General features: G+C 35.5%; 4 protein-coding genes across 4 annotated transcripts; 2 read left to right on the top strand and 2 right to left on the bottom strand.

Moving 5' to 3' along the window:
* Positions 1–10440: 10440 nt before the first annotated feature.
* On the top strand, positions 10441–12504 carry LOC108817547 (two-component response regulator ARR11). Its single transcript, XM_018590264.2, has 5 exons — positions 10441–10621; positions 10715–10867; positions 10956–11333; positions 11422–11498; positions 11582–12504. The coding sequence occupies exons 1-5, from the start codon at positions 10516–10518 to the stop codon at positions 12404–12406; spliced, it is 1539 nt and encodes a 512-aa protein (XP_018445766.2). The 5' UTR covers positions 10441–10515; the 3' UTR covers positions 12407–12504.
* Positions 12505–12868: 364 nt separating this feature from the next.
* LOC108817548 (protein HHL1, chloroplastic) lies at positions 12869–14340 on the bottom strand. The gene is made up of 6 exons (XM_018590266.2): positions 13992–14340; positions 13764–13901; positions 13603–13689; positions 13444–13491; positions 13185–13336; positions 12869–13099 (listed from the first exon to the last, which is right to left on the bottom strand). Exons 1-5 carry the CDS (start codon positions 14244–14246, stop codon positions 13193–13195), a joined length of 672 nt encoding a protein of 223 aa, XP_018445768.1. The 5' UTR covers positions 14247–14340; the 3' UTR covers positions 12869–13099; positions 13185–13192.
* A 150-nt stretch (positions 14341–14490) lies between these two features.
* On the bottom strand, positions 14491–19312 carry LOC108817546 (probable thimet oligopeptidase). Its single transcript, XM_018590263.2, has 20 exons — positions 18977–19312; positions 18765–18889; positions 18503–18666; positions 18331–18421; positions 17702–17881; positions 17508–17588; positions 17251–17331; positions 17085–17177; positions 16927–17007; positions 16689–16851; positions 16460–16580; positions 16301–16373; positions 16087–16194; positions 15884–15981; positions 15758–15803; positions 15567–15663; positions 15211–15284; positions 15034–15138; positions 14883–14963; positions 14491–14792 (listed from the first exon to the last, which is right to left on the bottom strand). Exons 1-20 carry the CDS (start codon positions 19134–19136, stop codon positions 14682–14684), a joined length of 2133 nt encoding a protein of 710 aa, XP_018445765.1. The 5' UTR covers positions 19137–19312; the 3' UTR covers positions 14491–14681.
* A 410-nt stretch (positions 19313–19722) lies between these two features.
* Positions 19723–22624, top strand: LOC108818196 (uncharacterized). The gene is made up of 6 exons (XM_018591093.2): positions 19723–19929; positions 20005–20141; positions 20229–20581; positions 20925–21021; positions 21101–21382; positions 21474–22624. The coding sequence occupies exons 1-6, from the start codon at positions 19800–19802 to the stop codon at positions 22437–22439; spliced, it is 1965 nt and encodes a 654-aa protein (XP_018446595.2). The 5' UTR covers positions 19723–19799; the 3' UTR covers positions 22440–22624.
* The last annotated feature ends 179 nt before the right edge of the window (positions 22625–22803 follow it).

Raw genomic sequence — 22803 nt, 5'->3', positions numbered from 1 at the left:
AATTGTACATTTAAACTTATATATTTAATTGTACATATGAATATATTTGTATAAAAGTTGGAGCAGATCTATTCGTCTCTAAAATTTTCAGTATTTGTGATTTGTTTTTCTTTTAACGGATATTTATTTTTAATATTTGATTTTCTTCAAATACTTACAGATATCCAGATTTTTCGGATCGAAACGAATAACGAATCAAATCAAAATTAACAAATAAAATGCACAACACTACATATGATTGCAGAAGATCCTTTCTTGTTACAGTTCTTGCAATTAAAAAACTCCCAGATTACAATGCTCTTCTTCGGGAGACTGTCTACTGTCTGCAATGAGGCCTTTTTAATTAAAGAGGTAAGAGTGGACGAACAATATCTATAACATGGCCAAAATTTGGGTCTTTCAGTCATGCTGTAAGTATTTTGGCAGCAGGTATAAACAAGAAGAGTGTTCTTAGAACGTAAAGTGTAGATGTAGAATAATTATTGTACTTTATCTGTTTAATAGAATAATTTTATGATATTTTCATCAAAAATTAATGTTTGTTCTTAAAAACGCTATTTTCTCGCTAAAACACATTTTTAAAGCTATAAGCTATCGGTACTTCAGTAAATTTAAAATAAAAAAATCAATTAATATTGTTTTGTAAAGTAGTACCATTTATAATATTAACTAAAACAAATAAAAATAAATCTTTCTAGATTAAAAATAAACTTGAAGATTAATTTATTAAAGGAGCAGATGGAGTATATATTTTCTTATACATGAACACATAAATTAGTTTCTATCTGAGATAAAACAAATTCAGCGCATATTTTCTTAACAATTGAACAGTTGCAAAGTTCAGCATCTTCCCTTAAGTTAACAAAGAGAGTAAAGTGAAGATTTTAATCAATATATGAATATTGTTGTGAAATGAAAAGCTACAAAGAAAGGTAAAGAGATCGAGTGAATTTTTTGGTGTGTGTGGATTAAACATATATATTGGTGTCACTTGACAATATATGTATTTTCTCAAAAAAAAAAATATATATATATATATATATATATATGTATATATATAAAGCGCATAGCCACTATTATAAATATTTTAAGATGGTAAAAATTCAGAATATCATAAAATCTGTTAATTTCGAAATATCATGTTTTTTTTTTTTTGAAACTGGATATCAGAAAAAAAAACATGATATTTCCAAATACCACAAACTTCGGGTATGTTAAATTCCTTAAACAATGTAATACTTATATTTTAGTTTAAATATTTTAGAAAATAAAAGATAAATCTTCTTCCAAACAAAATATTTATAAGACAAGAAAATCGATCGCATAAGATACAATATCATATCATTCATTTGTAATATATTACGTATTTTTACCTCTGCATTTTTTTAAGTCACGTGCACATTGTAAAGTTAACATTGACAGTGTATGTCAGTGTAAAGTTCTACTTATAAATTCAGTATTTGGGTTTATGTTTTTTTTAAATGATCTAGTTGAAGTTAACTAATTTATATATGAAATTAATTGATAGACAAAGATCAACTTCATTGTGCAACGTATTTTGATAATCGATTAGCAACTTTAAAGGAAAAGTAAATGAATTAAAGAGATCATTAAGCTCAGAACAATGTACACAAACATGTTTTATTGTTGGAGAACAAAATATTTGAACTTATGTTTTCTAAATATTTCGGCATATCAACAAAATATAGTTTTCTGTAAATTCAATAAAAAGCCACTTTTGTTTATATTCTTAAATGGTTTTTTTATTTAGCAAAAACATTAAATTTTCATAATTACTACACAAAGCTTAATTTCTAGATACTTTGTCTACTATTATATTTTTTTTTAGAATTTGTCTACTATTATATTGTAAAGTGAGTTATACATCAATATCAGGTATCTGTACCAATCTATTAAAGAATGAGAAAAGCAGAAGCAAGAATAAACTGGTGAAAATCAAATAACCTGAACTAATGTAGGAGGGGGTTTTCATATTCTATACACAAAACTATATATCATCTTATATTGTATATTTAAAGGTGTTTGTAGAACAAAATATTTTGTGGGCAAAAAACAATTTCATTAAAATAAGTATCAGAAGTATGAGAGAGTGTCCAACAAAAAGATAAGAAGGAAAATTTTCTTCTTGATCGTTCCAATTTGTTGGTCACCAATCATACACAGACGCTTTTTTCTTTTGGTAAATATTTGTTAATTTCTCCTTGTGGGATAAAGTATTTTTGTTAGTGGGAATTTTTCCATTTCGTTACTTTTTATAATACTTATAATAACAATATAATTTGGAATCATTTTGAATATTGTATGTTTGTTTGAATGTAGAATTCATTCTCTCCCCAACCTCTCAAAAGTTTTCACCTTTTAGCCACTCTATTTTTCCATTCTTTAGTTGAAAATGACTTCAAAGTTATATAATCTTCTTGGGTATAATTTTTTTGACAGAAAAGAGATTTCTAATGAGTAACAAAACATATATGAGCTGATCGCAGAAAAATGGATATATATTTTTTCAACTGGTTTTCGTATTAAAATAAAAGAGCTGGACAACATTACAAACTTTTATAAAAAATCATTGGTATGTTTTAAATGTCTATAATAAAGGTAAATTATTGTTGAAAAAGGTAAATTATTGTTTTTATTGACTCATTTTCAAATTACGTGCAGAGAGGAAGATATTTATACCCGATAAGAATGGTTTTGTCGAAAGATTGATTCGACAAATATTATGATGGGGATGATAAATCACCGACAAAACCTATCACTTTTATATGATGAGTATAGAGTTTTGATATGGGCAATGAAATATATAAAGACTCTTCAATTCTTGTAGCAGATTTTTTTTCAATTTGTGAAAATGGTGTTGACACTTAAAAAATAATCAAAATGGTCAGTATTCTCTATATATTTGGAAGAGTTTAGATGCAGTAAAACTTTTTTCTTTGATTTCTGAATCAGAAAAATTCCAAAAACACAAAATATTATAATAGAAAAGTTTGTACGTGATACAAAGAATTATCTTTCAACTATGATTTATGTCTGATTTTATATTTTCGATTTAGCTTTCCAGACCGGTAGGAGCAACTACCTAGTTTGATTTCTGTTGTCAAAAAAAATATTATATTTAAAATTACATTAACTATCTTACTTCATTTTTTCAAATATTATTCAATCAAACTTGAGACTGAAATTAATTTTCAATTATTTTTAATTGCATAAAATGGAAGGTTTATATATAATGAATAGCTCAAAAATAACAAAGGTGTCATGTGCAGCTGCATGTTAATTTTTTTTCTTTTGAGTGGCAACAAAATGATAGACTTTTATAGGCAAAATATTCATTGGCTCCTTGAAAGTCGTTCCATAAATGAACCAAGTCCTCGTTCCAAAATAAGCCTTAGCCATTTGCAATCTATGATTAGATCCGTAAATAGTCAATAAAGAACTAATCAAACCAAACACTTGTAGGCTTCCCACTTACACTTATTTATAACTTCAAAAATATATCTAAGTAGGTACAAAATCTGTAAAATATCTTAAAGAGTATATATCAGTATGCAGTAGGGCTAATGGTTCAATTAATCGTAGGAGTTATAGGATTGTAATTAATATGGAAGAGGGTTGATTAGTTATAAGTGCAAGGCACGTTGCAGAAGTTGCGATGCTTTTATTCTTACAAAGTTAACAATTAATTATTTGACAACAGAGAATTGAATGACTCTTTAAAAAAAATCTTTAAGAACAAACAAGTAACATAAATTTTGGCAAAAAAAAACAAGTAACATAAATTGAAAATCAAGTACTAGATCAGATTATGTGTGGATGAAAGTTGAATATGGTACTAAGTAAGTTAAGTATTTCATATTGGAAGGGATTTCTAAAGTAAATAACATAAAACTAAATATAAGTAGAGTATAGTGAATTATGGATGGAATTAGTTGTATTTTATCTTGTTTTCTTTTGTTTTCTACATTTTAGCTATATATGTAATATTTTGATTTATTATATATTGCATTTATTTTTGTTAATTTAGCCTTTTTATGTACTGAATATTTAGACTGGCAAGTTTTGTGTTTCACTCTGAAGTTGAGTAGTTGACTTCAACTTTGACTGTTTTGTTACTGCTTAATTTTGTTATCAACTTCAAACTGTTTGAGCTTATTGTTTTACTTTTCATCCATAATTCACGTATCTCTTTTATTTATGTTTTAATCAATTTTTTATCAGATTGTGATATATTCTCCCGATTCAAAAAAAAATTAATTTTTTTTTGTTTTATAAAGATAGATTTTCTATATTTTAAAGCATTTTAGTATATTATAAAAACATTAATTGATAATATCTGAATTGATTAAATATTAGTTGATATGAAACTGTATAATAAGATTAAATAGTAAATTTAATTGTAACTATTTATTATATTATTAATATGTATGAATACTCTAAAAATCATTTTTTGAAAACGGAGAGAATATTTACCAACACTAATGCAAAATCAAATGCCATTAACTCGACTACAAACACCAACAAAAGGTTTAAGGATCATTGTATATATAGAATAGCACTTGGAAGAAGATTACATGCCCAAAATCTCTTGATATTTACATATATGTGGATGTCCCCTTAACTGGGATGCAGTTACGCACTCATTGGTTTTCATTTATTATAATCTTCTTAGTTACATAATTAAAGCTTTTAAAATTAAGTACCATGGTATCAAACCATTTATAATGGTGAATAAAGTAGTGAGAAACTTCAGTTAAAGGAACGATTAACGTTCATTGGTAGTGGTTTTATACTTATACCACCCAATAATTAGAGGGTGAAAGCATTGATTTTTTTTTTGATCAAAGCATTAAGCATTGATTTATACACACATAATTGACGATTAGTGCTCAAAGCAGCGCGTAGATGACACGAGCCAACGTGAAGGAGACATTCTACAAATTAGGGATTTACAATTTGACCACAAGAAGTATGAATTGTCGGCAGGTGATTGGAGAAATGACTCTATCAGACCTTTTTCCTTGGGTTGAGTGGGTCTAATCCAAACTTAGTGCATCTTTTGTGGCGCATTATTATAACCTCTGTCTATTCTAGTATATAATATGTTTTAACTAATTAATTGCGACGAATATATGCACACTCAAACCCATGTCATATTTTATCTTAAGTAGAGAGGTACCAACAAATACGTACGGAATAAAACGTACGTCTTCTGCTATATCTCGTGTTCGCCACTAATCATCGCAGTGAGTCTCTGACTGTTTTCCCTCGGGGATAGATAATCGGGAAGAATAATGTAAAAATAGTTTAGAACAAGATACTCTATGACTCCTATGTCAAATGTTTTTAGACACACACTAAGTAATGTTGGGTCAAGTGGAGTCTACAAAGTATTTCTCAAGAGTGAGAATCATGTTTCTTTGGGTTTAATGCCGCTTGAGAAGAGGTTAAGTTTACCTTGTGTGTGGATCTCGACTCTTAACTTCGGGGGATATCTATTAAATGAAATTTTTTAATCAAATGATTTTCTAATATGGTTATCTATTAAATGAAAAAATTTAATCATATGATTTTAAGATTATTTGTATATGTTTATAATAAAATTTCTAAACTATTGATAACAAATTTTCAATGTATGAATTTTAATAGTTTAATAATTTATAATTATTCTTAAAAATTCGATGCATATTTTGAAATTAATATATTAAGTTCTCAATACTTGTTCAATGTAAATTTTGAAACTAAAATATTTACATATTTTTATATGGTATGTAGTTTCATATCTATATAAATATATATCTTTATCTGAATATCCATTAAATTTGAATTTGTACTCATAATATTTTGTGATCATTTGTATTTTCTTATATTTTTTAAAAATAATTACTGATCACAAAGTGTTGCATAGAAAAACAGATGCCAGTGACGCTAAAATTTTCTGCGTGGTTTCGTTTGTTGTTAGCTGACGCAGCGGCTGAAAAGCAAGTCGATGGTGCTTCACTGGCGTTATATGTTGTCGTGATGAAATGCTTAATTAACGGACGCTACCGCTGGACGCAGCGGTGATGAAACTAACAGAGCTTTAAAAGAACAATATATAATTATACTATCTGAATTTTTTATGATAATCTAAAATGTGGCTAGATTCCGCCTTGGCTGCTTAACGTCTACTTAGACATTATGATTCTTGCATGGGGCACAATAGAATTGATTTTAAATAATAAAAAAATTATTTATACCATTTCTTTGTTTTATGTTGTTCATTAATTTGTTCTTATCATTTTAAAGGAAAACTAGATTTTGATCCGCGCTTTGAAAGCGCGGGTTTATTTTTTTTTATTTTTTTAAATTGACAAATATTTAGTAAAGGTCATATTTTCATATATTTGTTTTTTATAAAAAAATTTAAGCTTTTTATCTTTTTTTATCGTGTTTCATTTTAAAAGAGTATAGACCTGAGCACAATATCCGGACCCGAAGAATCAACCCGAAACCGACCCGTAAATCAGGGTCCCGAACCCGATCAGACCCGGAGTAAATATCCGAATGAGTTCTAAATTGCTATATCCGAAAAACCGGTCCCGAATCCGACCCGAACCGAGAACCGGATGAGTACCCAAAGATATCCGAAATGTGAATATATATATCTAAATATATATATTATAATTATATTTATAATTATTTTAATATTTTAAATTAATATTATAAGTTAACTATAGTAGTTATTTTCGGTACTTTTGAGTATTTTTGGATAAAATATGATAGTTTGGATAAAAGTTTACCTAAAAAACTGTATAGAATGGATATTTTTGGTTACTTTTGAGTAATTTGGATACAAAAATTTGAACCGAATCAGATACTTTGATTACTTTGAGTACAAATAACCGAACCCGTTTTAGATACTTTGGTTATTTAGTTATTTTTCAGGTTCTTATGCATGAGAACCGAACCCACCGGGACCCGGAATGACCCGACTCGAACACGACCCGAAATTTTATAATACTCGAATGGGGTTTAATTTCAAAACCCGAAAAACCTGATACCCGAAAGAACCGATCCGTACCCGAACGCTCAGGTCTAATGAATATTTATGTTCAGAAAATTAAATTTTATTTTTTTTAATAAATTAAGTTGGTATAACTCTGATAAATTGATTTTATTATGTGGTTAATTTTTTAATATAAAAATTTATACTTTTAATAAAGATTTATACTTTTCAATGAAAAAATTCAAATTTTTTTATGAATGCTTAAATTATATTTAAAAAAGAAAAAAACATAATAATTAAATGATTAATTTTTGTTCACTACACAAAATATTAAGAATGGTTAAAAATAAATTATTTGAATTTGGAGAAAAAAAATAAGAATTGAATTTGATTTCTTAATTGGCTCAAATGGCCCAAGAGAGATAATGTAGGCAATGGGCTGGATCCAAAAAAATGACCCAATATAGATGTTTTATTAATATTACTTGATTGCCCTTAATGAAATATGCAATGTTTATAAATAAAATGGTATTTTTAGTAAAAAATCCAATAAGATCCTACTTTAATAGTATAGATATAAAACACAACTATAGAAATATGTAATAAGACAATAAAAGTAGCGTTGAACATCATTACTCGATATTTCCTTATATTAGTTACTTGATCCGTACCTGTTTTGAAAGTTCACGGTGTTGCTAAGTCGAGTAACAAGTGGACAAATTTCATTATTCGGAAGAATAAACCAAATATTAAATATCATTTTATTTCTCAATACTTGCATCATTACTTGATTCTCCTTACTCGTTCTATGAAATATTTGTTAATTACTTGTTAATTTCAAAATAATATTGTCATGTTTTTTATATTAGTTTAATAACCAGGACAGTCTATTACTAAATAAGATATTAAACTCGTTACTCAACTTAAATCCGTTTCCTTGAAACATGCACAAATATTTAAAGTAATTTTTATGTTTTTTAGTAGAATAAATAAACAAACTTTCATGTCAATATTTAGTAGAGTATAATTTAGTAAGTAATTCTTAAATATTCAGAAATATTCGTGAATAGTTCACAAGTACTCATAATAGCAAGTAATAAAAAAAAAGTAATTTGCAAATAATTCATTTTTGATCAAGTGTTCAAGATAACACGGGAAGTCAAGTATCGGATACACGTAAGACAACGAGTACTCACCTTATATTTAACTCTAAATAAAAGGATATATTATTGTTTAAACGCTAAAACCAATAAAAATAAAAATGAAAAATAATTCTAATTAAGAAATAAGAATAAAACTAAATATATTTGAAAAACACAACATGGATAATAGAATATAGAGAATTTACTCTAACTAGTTAACTAGAAAAACAAAAACAAAAATTCAAAAGTTAAGAAAATGGAAATGATGACAAAAAGTATCAAAATTCAATTCTTAGATAACCGTATAAAAAATAATTGTAGCTTTTTCACCAACTGAGCTACACAAATTTTGCTAACAAACACAAAGGTAAAATACAGTCTCTTGATGGTAACCCGGTGGCATTTGCACCATCTTCCTAATCCTATACCAATATCTGCCTCTGGAGTATACGATGGTATGTAATTGGGAAGTCTGATCACTGCATAGCATCTGATGCCGCCTAATGCGCCGCTAGCCGGCCGCATAAATCAAAGGTTTAGAATACTGTAAAATACCACTAACAAAAGTAAAATTGAAATAGTCGAGACGAGGTACCTTCAAACGCAGGGTCACGTGCATACAACGTTTCTAATCCCAAGAACAGATACATGGCCAGTATACTGTGCACATCCACATCTCCCAAATAATAATACCACAATGATAACACTGATTATAAAGTTGTAATGCGTTATCCTTTTTCTTATTGGCAAAAAGGTTATATAAAAGGAAAGGAAACAATAATGAATGAGGTATCTGTTGTGGTTTGTCAAGTCTCGACAGGCCACGTCCTCATCCATAAAAAAGCTTTGTGCATTACAAGCTGTACCATTTTCCTTTTATTATTTTTTGCCTTTCTACTAATTTCTTCCAGTGTCAAACATTTAAAGAGTAAAGATCAAAACATATGAAGTCTTAAGGGTTAACTGGGAACTATGTCAACTGGATCATGCGATACTAAAAAATCCATGTCTAAGCTGCGGTTTAAACAGTTTGATCTGCAGATTTACTTGGACATGTACATCTTCCACAAGTAATCCCTGATAATTTGCAGAAACCTCCTGTGAAAGAGCCTACTCAACCTTGGGAGTAGTTGACAGTGGTCTCTACGTGTCTGAAAAGTCAACGACCAACTTAAGAAAAGATATCTAGTTATGTGAATAATACTCTTGTCGCAATAAATACATAAATAATAAATATATTTGTTTTAAATATATCTTGTCGCAATATGCTAGTATGAAATTTCAAAAAGAATAATTAATGCAACAAATGTACAAATACGGTAGGTCTGACTCTAAATAAGATTAAGGAGGATGTATTCAATTTAACATTTGATGTGATTTGATTTTAAATGGAGTTTCAGTGATTTTAATAAGTTGTAGAGATTTAGGTGATTTTTGTTAAACTAATCTAGAATATCACCTAAAACAGTGGAATTTGAATTTTAATTTTTTTAGCTAAGAAACTCCACCCAAACACCCTAAAATCATCTCAAAACTTTAAAACTCCACAACTTAAAATATTTTCAATAACAGTGTATTTCAGGTACTTTACGAAATGTCAAGTTCAATAACAGTGAATTTTAAATGAGTTTTTAAAATTCATGTTTGAATAAGAGTGGATTTGTCATTTTAATACAAATCACCTGAAATTTTCGGTTGAATACACTCCCCTAAATGTACAGTCAGGAAAAAACAATCTGATTAGAATATAATAAATTACAAGAGAAACTTAAGTGTAAAATACCAAAAGAATTGTAGATATAGTTATAATCTAATACACATTATAACTTTATAAGTACTATAATCTATAATATTATCGTGACAATATTCTAAGAGCAATTTGAAGGAGCTACATTATTGGAGGAATATTGAGCAGTGAAATACATCAACTTACAAATCTAAAGAGAGAGAAAACAAAATAGAATTTCTAACAACTTTTTTTTTTATAAGTGAACTTAGACCGAACAAAGTTCCTTCTCCGAAAGAAATCCTCAAAAACAAAAAAAAACAAAAAAAAAAAACTATATTCCAATTTTTAACTTCTTCTTTTTTTTATCCAAAATTTTTAATATTCTAATTTCTAACTTCTAAACATAGTTTCCAAAACAAAGAAGTGAGAGAGGTAAAGGTTAACATGCGCCACCAGTGTCCGTTATCTAAACGGCGCCAAATATTCTTAGGGTAACTTTTCAACAATGAATGCAAACAAAAACCCCCCTCCCACTTACTTCTTTCCAAAAAAAACTTCTTTCCAAAAAAAGAACACTCACACATACACCACTTTCTATCTCTATCTATCTCTCTCTCTTTCTTTTGCCGGCGAACATGGAGAAAGGCTTCTCTCCCGTTGGTCTCAGGGTTCTTGTGGTTGACGACGACCCAACCTGGATCAAGATCCTCGAGAAAATGCTCAAGAAGTGCTCTTACGAAGGTTCCCCCTTCTTATGTTTTTACACTTATTCCTCAAATCCCACCTGAGATGTCTCCTTAACTTCCTCTGTTTTTTAAATTAACCTTGTTGTAGTCACTACCTGTGGGTTAGCTAGAGAAGCTTTGAGGTTGCTACGGGAGCGTAAGGACGGGTTTGACATCGTGATCAGCGACGTGAACATGCCTGACATGGACGGCTTCAAGCTCCTTGAGCACGTTGGACTCGAACTGGACCTCCCTGTCATAAGTGAGACTAGTTCTATATATATGATCGATCTTGCGTAATAAATAAAACACAAAAGGTTATATTATTAATCTTGTTGTCGCTTTTACAGTGATGTCGGTGGACGGTGAAACAAGCAGAGTCATGAAAGGAGTCCAGCACGGAGCGTGTGACTACCTGCTGAAGCCGATAAGAATGAAGGAGCTGAAGATCATATGGCAACATGTTCTGAGAAAGAAACTTCAAGAAGTGAGAGACAAAGAAGGCTGCTGCTATGACGGAGGAGCTGACTGGTTCACCCAAGCACACTTTCTTGGAGGAGGTGAAGATGTTTCTTTTGGGAAGAAGAGAAAAGACTTTGACTTTGAGAAGAAGCTTCTTCAGGATGAGAGTGACTCATCATCTTCCTCCAAGAAAGCTAGAGTAGTTTGGTCTTATGAGCTTCACCAAAAGTTTGTTAACGCTGTTAACCAGATCGGATGTGATCACAGTAAGTACCTTTTGTTTCTTCCCTATCATGTCTTCTTCATAGAGCGGTGACCTTTTTTTTTTGTTTCCGGTCTCTTTGTGTTTGACAGAAGCTGGTCCAAAGAAGATATTAGACCTCATGAATATTCCATGGCTCACTAGAGAAAATGTTGCAAGCCACCTTCAGGTAAAACTTTACCTTCTCTTTATCCCAAAAGAGGAAGACTAATCTTTTTGTCACTTTTTCTATTTTTTATTTTATTTTTGTAGAAATACAGACTGTACCTGAGTAGATTAGAGAAAGGGAAGGAGATAAAGTGTTATTCTGGTGGAGTAAAGAATATGGATTCACCTCCAAAAGATGCTGAGATTAATTCAGGACATCAAAGCCCTCCTGGCAAGAGCAGCTATGCATTCCTTAAAGCAACAGAGACTGATCAAAAGCAACTTGCTTCATCTTCTGTGTCTGACCCCACCAGTGATGTCCACATGCCTCCAAAAGCCAAAAAGACACGTATAGGATTTGATCCTCCCATCTCATCCGGTGTGTTTGGCTCTCTGCTTCCCTGGAATGATGTTCCAGACCCAGTTGAATCCAAGCCTCCAATTCTGTACGAGAGCAGCTTTCTCCAGCAACAACAACAACCATTGGCAAGCCAAAGTTCCTATGCTGCAAACTCTGCACCGTCTCTCTTGCAAGAGGAAATGAAGCCTTCTTATGAGAACACAGCAGCAGGTGGCACTTGTGAGATTCTCATGCCACAAGATCTGGACTTGTCCGCTCCCCTCTCTGCCGTCCCCTGTGTGAAGCTGCAGGAGTTCAGCCCAAATGCAACCAGCAAAAATACAGAGTTGAACTGGGAACTTCCAGAAGCGCATCATTCAGGTTCTTTAGACACTGACTTAGAATTGAGTTGGCTTCAAGAAGAGCATTTCTTCGCAAACACCGGACTCCAAAACTTCCAGTTTCAAGATTACACTTGTAACCCATCACTCCTGTCTGAGCTCCCACCCAACCTTTGGTATGGAAACGACCGGCTGCCCGACCCTGACGAGTATACCCTCATGGTAGACCAAGGTTTATTCATATCTTGAGCTTGTTCCATTAACTTATTTTCCGTATATTGGTTTGGTGTTATGCAGAAAGATTTTGTGGGTATACCTGAAAATAATAATCTTGCTTTTCCCAAGAACCTTTCCATGATCTAATGCATGTACAATAAAATCCGTGAGTGTCATAGACTAACTACACCACAATGATAAAGACCATATGTTTCATACCCTCCTCGCTTAAGATCTTTAAACTGTCACATTGGTTTTCTTTCCTTCACGTGTTTCTGCACTTGGTAGGAAAAAGCTTGAGAATAAGATCTCTACACATTGGCTTATCACACACCTTTGCATCTTGTACTCCTACACATTGGCTTTATGTATCCTATCATCCGCTGGACACTTGTTAGCTAGCTGTTGAGAATCTGCCCCAAAACCTTAGGAACAAAGAATGTCAGAGAATTCTAACCAATACTCTTTCTTTCTAAGAAAAGTTGAACTCGCAAGTTGCCACCAAACAGCTCTTTCTTTCAACAAATCTACAGACACAATAAGTTTACAAGAAGATTTAAGAGAAACTGTTTCTCTCTGAGAGGTGTATAAAAGAAAGAAAAAATGTGGACAAAATAGCGGGAATCTCGTCATAGTATTATCCAGTGGACCTTCTGGATCCCATATCAAGACGGTTGAGATTGGAATTAGGCCATCAAGTGTCAATTCTCCAGCCTTGGATGGATCCTGGAAAATATAGTCATACGGTATATGATTCTGCTGAAAAAGACACCAAAACATGTACTGAAGATGAACAGAGAGCCTTTGTTACCTGTCTGTCTAAACTTGCTTGGCTTTCTCATCAGGGATTTCTTCATCTGCCCCAGGATTCAACGATGATATCTTACCGAACGACTCTTTTGCATCCCCGAAAAAGTCTTTCACTTTGTCCAACACTGTTTTTAGCTGGTCCTGAGTTGGGAGCTGTTATATATTACAGGACAAACCTCACATGTCACCCTTTACTCACAGTTTATGGAATTTGAGAGCTGAGCTCAAAGTGGTCGTATCGTATGTACAATACAGCTCACCTCGATGACATCTGAGGTACTAAGTGCAGCTCTCATGTTCCCGTTTTCCTGAATTCACAATGCAGACGTAACAAGTGAAAACCAAAGACTTCATAGGGTTGTAAAACGAAAAGAAACAGAGCTACCACCAAAATAACTGAAAGAGAGAGAGGCAGTTACAACAAGTTTGTAGCCATAACGAAACTCAGTGGCAGTCCGCAAGACCCGATGCTGTTTTATAGCAGTCTTTTGTATCTCCTTCTCATCCTATTGGAAGATGCAAAACAATCAGAAAAAATCACATCTCACAATCAGACAACAAGCAGCTTGTCTTTACTCACTCTGTAAATAACAGCAGCAATGTTTCTAGCAATGGTGTCTTTGTAAATATACTTCCCCAAGAGGTTATCTTTAGCAGCAACCATGATCTTAGCCGTTGTACCACCGGCTATTATACTAAGCGGATACCAAAGATACACCTACATACAAAGAAACACTTGTTAGTACACAACAATCTTATCTTGACTACTTCAAGCAAGTAAGGTGATGAGACAGGAAGAGAGACGAACATTGGCCATACGGATGAAGATAACGAATCTAGGGTTTCCGTCGTCTTCAATCTTAGGCATAGGAGGAGGCGTCCGTTGATACTGTCGAGCCGCCATTCCTTTCTTCCCTTTCGCCTCCACCACGAACACCATCCGCCGTCGTTGTTTCGGTGTTTTCACCAGAGAGTGTCTCGCTAAACCGACCTCTTCCAGTCTTCCTGTATTCTTCTTCAGTGGAAGCCGAGACAACGCGTTGAGAGACATACTCACCTCCATTTCTGCACTATCTCAGTCGTGTCTTGTTGTCTCGGGGGAGTTCTGGGGACGATGATTTCGTTGGATCGCACCTTATCCATTGAGTATGCCACTTGTCCTACTCGGTTTAATTGAACCGGAAAGGGATATTTAGCCACTTATTATTCTAATGTACCAGCTTGAACCACCTCACGTCTATGTACACACATAATAGAATAGCTAGAATAATGTAGATATTTGGGCTGGGTTTGGTTGGTAATCTGGGTTTGGGCTGCGTAAGACGCAGAGGAAAGTATTTAAATAAATGAATGATTCCAATTCAACTAAAGCGTTCGGCCCCGTCTCAGCTCACTAAAACAAGAAAAAAAGTTTGTTCAGCTTCACAAAACAGCATTTTCAATTTTCACCAGCCGGCAGATTCATTACAGAACATCCTAATGTTAAATGCCGCAGATATCACAATCCATACTTTGTCCGGCTCTCGATGTAAGCTTGTGTTGATGGTTCCCTTCCGAGAAAACTGGTGAGAAGTTCCATGGCTTCTTTGCCTCCTCCCTGGGCCAATACCTGAAGAAGTAAAATCTGGCGTTACACTCACAGTCACAGACACCATTAAATTCAAGAATAGACACAAATACGCTTCTGGATATCGTTTACTTTGTCACGGAACTGCAACCCCATATACAGATTCGGATGCCCATCCCCAAATTGTGAAGCAAATATATCAGCTGCAAAAACCTGTGAAAACAAAATTATCAGATTCTCAGATGGTAAGAGAAATCAGCGCGGAGTGCAAATCTATCATTACCTCACTCCATAAACGGCTGTAACACGTTGCTTCGGAGCCAATTACAGCACGTGGAAAACATGATGCAGGGTTTGTTCCTTCCACCACTGGTAACCCTAACATCACCTGTAGCGCGAGAAAGACACTACTGATCATTAATATATAAACCAGGTTGCTTTGATAGTTTCTGCTTTTTACCTTTGGATGAAGACTCCTGATTAGCTGACCAAAGTCCACATCATCCTCCGAATATATTCTTTGATCGAATAGACCTGATCATCAATGTTTCAAACATCAGTAGTCAATGCCACATTTTACCTTATCATGAGCTATAATGCCTCTTAGTATAATAAGCACCACACAGTCTACTGATCTCAATAATAAACCATTAGTCCGAACAGTTGTAACAAAATAAAAATTTAAGTGGATACGCTAACATAAATCAAAGTTGAGAGGCATATAATCATCAAGATAACTTTTGACTGTAGCAATAAAAACCCATTTTGATGATGTTTTAGAAAAGAGAACCGAAAACACGTGCAGAGATGTCTCACAGTATAATATCTCCTGAAGCGACTTGAGTGCAGAGAAAGAATATCGCCAACGTTTGAGTGTTTTACAGACTTCATCAACCAGTGGCTTGGTGATATCCTGCAATTCCAACAAATTAAATAAACCAGTCAGCCTCCAAGGCAACATGAGTAAAAATCCCAAGTCAACAAATTTGGTGTGAAAAGCCACTCACCTGACGGTAACCTGATATCAACTTCAAGGTGAAACTCTCGTAACACCTAGAGATACCAGAATCATAATCCATTAGTAAGGGTCTGAGTTGATAAAGAAAGAATGACACAAGTATCAGTAAACTTGCCAGTTTTCCAATAATTGAGAAGGGATCTCCCGAAAGTCAGGGTCAACACGTAGGCCTGAGAATCTAGTAAATGAAGCACGATTGCAGATATGTTGGACCTGTTTGCCAATGGTTGCCAAGGAACATCAGTTCATAACATCCTTTGATATATACAAAAGATACACCACAGGATTAACACATTGTAACAAATCTCATTCACGTACCACATGGCCAAACTCATGAAAAAGATTAACCACCTCAGAGAATCCCAATGGCATAGCTTCACCACCACCATCCTTTGAAAATTGTGCAATAAGCAATGCCACGGGAATCTGCGGACAAACAGTAACAAAGTAAATGCCAGAACAGGTTTTTGTTTATATTTTTGAACTGCATGACACATCAAATAAATATCCGACAAGGATGTAAGATTGTCACCTGACATGAACCATTGGAGAACAATGCATTGTTCTGAAGAGTCACCACACAGCTGTGACTAAATTTCCCTTCCCTGTCCAACAAAATTGTGCTTACGAGTAAAAATAAAACGGAGGCTTCGAAACTGAAGCGAATGATGAGCTAAGGTTAATGACGGACCTTGTAAACATGTCAAGATAGAAATAACCCAAAAGCTTTCCAGACCCGGAGTCAAACACGGCAAAAGCTTGAACATCATAATACCAGACATCAGTTTCTGCAACCTCCTCAATTTTTATTCCTGAATAGAGAAATCATAAGACTGGTCAGTAAGCTATGAGGCTATGACATAGCAAAAAAATATATTAAAAGACCCCAAAAGATGTAAGGGCTCAGACTCTTAACTAACCGAAAAGGTCCTGACATATTTTAAAGATTCCGGAAAGGACCAAACTGACAGGGAAATACTGTCGGATATCTCCGAAGTCAAGATCAAACTGCAGCTCCTCTACCCTCTTTATATAATATAAAAGATCTTCTACGCCAAATGGAAGATCCCCTTCTTCTTTCCTCTGATATTAGAACCCGACAAGTTAAGTATTCAGAAAAGCATTATCTGTGATATGAAATAACAACATTATATTTACCTTCAGATCTTTCAGAATAGAAAACTCTCTAATAGCCAAATCCGTTAAATTGGAAGAGATGTCCTCCAGGAATCTGATCACCTGGACACAAGAAGGGCCTCAGTATAATCGACGATGTGAAGAATGATAACAACCCACGTGAAGGATCATTCACAAACCGTTGTTGATGTCTTTGACATCCTAGGATCAAGAGCATAATCAGCGAAGTGTGCATAACCAAGTAAGCGAGCTAATCTGTGGCGCGACTGAACCTACAAAGACAAGAACATTAAGAGGTCTGCTGCAGACTTCTGCCAACGGTTTCTGGAGTAAACATGCAAGTACCAATTTTTGTAACACCGGAATATTGGCATCTCCACATCTCTTTCCATACGCCATAGCCACTGTCTTCCTTGTCTTGGCTATCTGCAAAGTTTAAAACAACAGCCAAAATTTGTTTAAAGACAAATTTGAATGTGTTGTTCTGAACACAGAGAGATGTTTTCCCCAGTTATACAAAGCTAGCATCAAGAACTGGAAGTAAATGCATCTTCCACAATATCTGTGGAATGGGAATTTAAAAGGCACATGGGAATTGTTACCTTGCATAACTCTAGAATAGCTGCTACGTGACTACTTTCCAAGGTGAGCTTAAATTCTTTACTTTGAGTTTTATCCAAACTCTGCAGGAAGAAATGCAGAAATGAAAGTAGTTCAGAAAAAGTCAAGTCGGAGACAGACAAGGTCACGGATTTGTATGCGACAGAGTAAGCTAAAAAACATTCAGGTTAAACACCTGAAGAAATTCTACAGGCAAACCAGCAAGCTCAGCCTCAGTAAAGAAAAGACAGGAACTATCTTCATTTAAATTCTGAACGTATCGCAAGCTTAGCTCATCAATTTCATCTTTCAATCTCCCCACTTCCTCTCTTTTTGTTGTAGTAAGGTTCAGACCATTGTGCTCGAAGTCTCTAACCTGTCACTGATAAAACATAAATCAATACCCAAATCCCACAGCTTATCAAAGACAACAGAAGTCTGCAAGCAACTCTCGCAAATGTGCTATACTTCTATGAAATAAATCTCATTATCCCATCCGCTTTTTTTCTAGAGCAATTGGAAGAAGATCATGACTACAAAACCCTAAAGATTGCTATTTGCTAGTCCATGAGGATCAGAATACTTCAAAAGCATCAAACTTGCAAGTGGGACATGTCGTTAAGCAATTCAAGGCTGGTCAAACCACTTCCAACAGTACAAAGTCATGGACTAACAACTTTCATAACAATGAAAGAGAAAATTAGAATTGGTAACAACTAACAACTACGCAGAAGGAACATCATACATTAACTCCATGATCATGTAATATAGTAGTAGTAGTATCTGCGACAGCCAGTAAATATCATATGATTCAGTTTTCCTTACCAGACACTGTAGGTAGCATTTAGCATCAGGAGCAATCGATTCCCCCTTCGCAGCATAAATTCTGACAACCCGGTAAACATCTTCCCGTTTCCTGATAAAAGCTCGCCACAAAGATATAAACATCAGTTTCAGAAAAAACAGCATTTCATGCCAACAGAACGTACAAAAACACCTGGAGGAGAGAAGATGAGCGTCTATCTTCATCTCTGCTTCAGCGCTAGCTTTACGAACACTATCGTGAGGAGATACCATCTTAGGAACCACACAGCATTGTATAAGAGGAAGCAGCCTTGCTTCGAGTTCCGCCAGCGGCAACACAACATTCTCATAAGAGAGCTACCAAAAGGAATCAATCAAACATTTTCAAGTCAGAGAACGTTTTTTTTTCCCGTATTGGTGTGAGTGAGTGAGTTCGAGTGAGTTTCGAGTTTTACCTTGTTTAGAGGAACCGAGGCGACGGCGTCGTGGACTCTAGTGGATTTGGAGATGATTTCGTCGGCTAAATCGAGAATCTCCTTCGCGGATAGGGTGACGCGAACAGTGTCGCATCCGGGAAGACCTAAAATCGAGAATCCCTCGTCAGCATTGTGAGATACGAATGGATTCAAGCAAGCGGGAGAGGGAGAGGGGGAGAGTGTGTGTGTACCTTTCTTTTTGGATTTTTGTTTGTGAGAGTTGAAAGCGAAGATGGCGAAACTGACGGCGAGTCCTAACAGACCGGCGGCTCCGGTGAAGGTTTCGAGTTTGACCTTCTTAGGGTTATTAGATCCTTGAGTTTTCTTGTCGTTTTCATCCTTTTCTGACATTTTTCCTCTCTCTCGGGAAAATAAATTGGGAGTGGGAGGAGGGAAAAAAGCAAAGCTTAGAAGGTCAAGGTGTAGTGTGTGTCACTCAGCTCGCTGATGGCCCCCCCCTCAACCTCAAGGCTGAAAATGATAGACGGACGCGATAATCTTCGTGTGGAGACGTCAAGTAATTTTGATCTCAGTCTTAATTTTTCTTATTTTTAATTCCAAGCTAACTAAGGTAATTAAATGTCGGGTCGTTCGTAGCCAAGTGGCTGCTGAGCTCTGCCTTCGGGCCCTGATGTCGGGGGTTCGACCCCCACTTACCTCAGTTTTTTGGATTAAAGGTCCAAAAGTGACCAGTTGACAAAAAAAAAAAAAACTAAGGTAATTAAATTTAGTATTTCATTTTTATTTGGAATTATTAAACCTTCTACATCCCTTTAACAATCTTATCTGTTTGGTCTTCGGATAATTATCGTGTATCTTCAAATTACAAATAAGCACCACGAAAGAGTGAAAATATGAATCAGAGTATAGGCCCATTAAAAGCCCATGAGTATCGTCTTGGACAAATCAGAAGCAGCCATCCATCCATACATAAGTTGAACTCGAAGACAACAAATGCATCAAACACTTCTCTAGCTCGATCTCCGTTGTCTTCTCCCAGCAAATCCATCGACGATGGCTCCAAAATCGAAAGAGAAACCCAAAACCTCACAGCCTCCTCCTGCAATCGAAGATCTCTTCACCACTCTCGATAGGCACATCAATCGATCCGAATACGAACAAGCCGTTAAGGTCGCTGATCAAGGTATGTATACACATTCTCCCTCCCTCCCACAATTCTCAGGTGAAATTGAAATTGTGATTTATTTTTTTCTTCCAGTTTTGTCGATTGCACCTGCCGACGAGGATGCGATCCAATGCAAAGTTGTCGCTCTTGTCAAAGACGATAAGATCGACGATGCTCTCTCCGTCATTCACTCCTTCCACAAGCTTCCCATCGATCTAGGGTTCCAAAAGGTCAGTTTTCATAGCGTAATCGAAATACATTGTGCAGATTGTATTAGCTCTAACGGCTTCTCCATTATTGATTGATTCTCTTAATAGGCGTATTGCTTGTACCGTCAAAACAAGCTAGACGAGGCTTTTGCGTGTTTAAGAGGCCGAGAGAGAGATTCCGAGACCTCGCTTTTGGAGGCTCAGATTCTCTACCGCTTGGGGAAAACAGATGCTTGCGTGGGTGTGTATCAGACGCTCAGGGACTCCAAGATTGAGACGGCGGAGGTCAATTTCGTGGCCGGTTTGGTTTCATCTGGTAAAGCTTCTCAAGTGAAAGGAGCGTTGGAGTCTTGGAGGATCAAACCGACTAGTAGCTTTGAGCTGGCTTTCAACACCGCTTGCTCTTTGATTGAGAACGGTAACTACGCCGATGCAGAACAGCTTTTGCTCACTGCCAGGAGGTAGGTATATCACAGTATATCATCTCTCTTTGTTTTCTCTGAGAATTTGAGCTTTAATAATCTTAGAATTGGTCATTCTCTGTATCTTCTAGGCGATCGTTCCTACTAGTAATTGCTAATAGGGCTGCCACTTGTAGATGAACACTGAACCTTGCTGTTTGGTCTCAGTTTTTTTCTTGTCTTAGCATCACTGCCAACTGTTTAGTCATAGTATCCTTCTATTGATAGTCACATCAGTCTAGTGTTAGGGATGTATATATGATCTCGTGTCTTCTGTATCTTTATCAGCACTCAAGTACATTTACAATCATGTCCTGATAAAGATACTATTGGCTTGAGACAGAATTGGTCAGGAAACCCTCACGGATGACGGTTTTGCTGATGAGGATATTGAGAATGAGTTGGGCCCAATTTCTGTCCAATTAGCATATGTCCAACAGGTATTTTCATGCTGCTCTTCTTCTAAACTTTATGTCATGATAATCTTCCACTCGTTAGTAACGTAGTTTTCCTCATCAGGTCCTTGGACATAATCAAGAATCCATCAGCTCTTATGTAGACATCATTAAACGAAACATTGTTGATGAATCGTCGCTTGCTGTTGCTGTGAACAACCTTATCGCCTTGAAAGGTTCCAGAGATGTTTCTGATGGCTTGAGGAAGCTTGATAGGCTGAAAGACCAAGACTCCCAGATTTTTAAGCTTTCTCAAGCACTTGATGCGAAGCTTTCACAGAAACATAAGGAAGCTATTTATGCAAATCGCGTCCTTCTGCTCCTCCATGCGAATAAGATGGATCAGGTCCTTTTAACTTAAAATTTCTCAATTTATGCCTCTCTTTTTTTCTTCTTTGCATATTCGTCTTGACCAGTTAAAACCTGCTTCACCTCAGGCACGAGAACTTTGTGCTGCGCTGACTGGCCTGTTTCCTGAGAGTGTTATGCCTACGTTGCTTCAAGCTGCTGTTTTGGTGAGAGAGAACAAGGCTGCCAAAGCCGAAGAACTTCTGGGACAGTTTGCTGATAAGTTTCCGGAGAAGACTAAGTTGGTTCTCTTGGCCAGGGCACAAATTGCTGCTTCTGCCAGTCATCCTCAAGTAGCAGCAGAGTCCCTGTCCAAAATAGTTGATATCCAGCACTTTCCAGGAACTGTTGCCACCATTGTCGCACTCAAAGAGCGCGCTGGGGACAACGATGGTGCTGCAGCTGTTCTTGACTCAGCAATTAAATGGTGGTCAAATTCGATGACTGAGAACAACAAGCTTAGCATATTGATGCCGGAGGCTGCTTCCTTCAAGCTCAGGCATGGTCAAGAAGAAGAGGCTTCACGGCTATACGAGGAGATTGTGAAAAAACATAAAAGCACAGAGGCTCTGGTTGGTCTCGTGACTACACTTGCTCGCGTCAACGTCGAGAAAGCAGAAAGTTACGAGAAACAGCTAAAACCGTTGCCGGGGTTGAAGGCTGTTGATGTGGATAACCTTGAAAAGACCTCTGGTGCAAAACCTGTGGAAGGCGCTGCTGCAGCAATGCAGGAAGAAGTGAAGAGCAAAGAGAAGGCAAAGAAGAAGAGGAAGAGAAAGCCAAAGTATCCCAAAGGATTCGATCCGGCTAACCCGGGTCCACCTCCGGACCCTGAAAGGTGGCTTCCAAGAAGGGAAAGGTCAAGTTACAGACCCAAGAGGAAGGACAAGCGAGCAGCTCAAATCCGTGGCGCGCAGGGTGCAGTGACCAAGCAAGATAAACAAGAAACAGCTCCTTCAACTTCAAAGTCAAACCAAACGACCACTAAGAATGCAAGTGCTGATCATTCGAAGCCTTCTTCCTCTAAGGCCTCGAAGAAGAAGTCTAGGAGATGAACAGTTACTAAAAACCAATAAAAGACTACTTAAAATCACAACACAAGAGCTGGATTTATCAAGTTTTAGTTTTTTTTTATCATCAGATATTAGTTGTCTCGACCCTTAAAAGATTTTGTTTCATTTCTTGCCTGCCTTGACTATTTTACATTTAACATTGGTAAAAGAATCGATTTTCTCTGTCAGCTGCAGCTTCTGCCGCCAAGGCCGACCAGGTTTATGTAGTTTGTTTTCTTGGTGTTTAACATGATCGATGATACATCGCAGTAGTACAATGAGAACACATGGACTTGGTGTTACTCACCCGGTCACTGTTCGTGAATACATACAGCTTTCGTGAATACATACTCACCCGGTCACTGTT

This window comes from Raphanus sativus, chromosome 7, assembly GCF_000801105.2.
Source record: "Raphanus sativus cultivar WK10039 chromosome 7, ASM80110v3, whole genome shotgun sequence".
NCBI lineage: Eukaryota > Viridiplantae > Streptophyta > Magnoliopsida > Brassicales > Brassicaceae > Raphanus > Raphanus sativus.
This window is presented reverse-complemented; position numbering and strand designations above follow the sequence as displayed.

What these genes read in the sequence shown, in the direction of transcription:
- LOC108817547 (XM_018590264.2), top strand. Translation starts at nt 10,516, where the DNA reads ATGGAGAAAGGCTTCTCTCCCGTTGGTCTCAGGGTTCTTGTGGTTGAC. An exon ending in ACTGGACCTCCCTGTCATAA is followed by an intron (nt 10,868 to 10,955) that starts GTGAGACTAGTT and finishes TCGCTTTTACAG; the next exon opens with TGATGTCGGTGGACGGTGAA. An exon ending in ATGTTGCAAGCCACCTTCAG is followed by an intron (nt 11,499 to 11,581) that starts GTAAAACTTTAC and finishes TTATTTTTGTAG; the next exon opens with AAATACAGACTGTACCTGAG.
- LOC108817548 (XM_018590266.2), bottom strand. Translation starts at nt 14,246, where the DNA reads ATGGAGGTGAGTATGTCTCTCAACGCGTTGTCTCGGCTTCCACTGAAG. An exon ending in TCTTCATCCGTATGGCCAAT is followed by an intron (nt 13,902 to 13,991) that starts GTTCGTCTCTCT and finishes CTTTGTATGTAG; the next exon opens with GTGTATCTTTGGTATCCGCT. An exon ending in GTTATGGCTACAAACTTGTT is followed by an intron (nt 13,492 to 13,602) that starts GTAACTGCCTCT and finishes TTGTGAATTCAG; the next exon opens with GAAAACGGGAACATGAGAGC.
- LOC108817546 (XM_018590263.2), bottom strand. Translation starts at nt 19,136, where the DNA reads ATGTCAGAAAAGGATGAAAACGACAAGAAAACTCAAGGATCTAATAAC. An exon ending in AATATGTCAGGACCTTTTCG is followed by an intron (nt 16,581 to 16,688) that starts GTTAGTTAAGAG and finishes TTCTCTATTCAG; the next exon opens with GAATAAAAATTGAGGAGGTT. An exon ending in TATCTTGACATGTTTACAAG is followed by an intron (nt 16,374 to 16,459) that starts GTCCGTCATTAA and finishes TTTGTTGGACAG; the next exon opens with GGAAGGGAAATTTAGTCACA.
- LOC108818196 (XM_018591093.2), top strand. Translation starts at nt 19,800, where the DNA reads ATGGCTCCAAAATCGAAAGAGAAACCCAAAACCTCACAGCCTCCTCCT. An exon ending in CTTTTGCTCACTGCCAGGAG is followed by an intron (nt 20,582 to 20,924) that starts GTAGGTATATCA and finishes GGCTTGAGACAG; the next exon opens with AATTGGTCAGGAAACCCTCA. An exon ending in AATTAGCATATGTCCAACAG is followed by an intron (nt 21,022 to 21,100) that starts GTATTTTCATGC and finishes TTTCCTCATCAG; the next exon opens with GTCCTTGGACATAATCAAGA.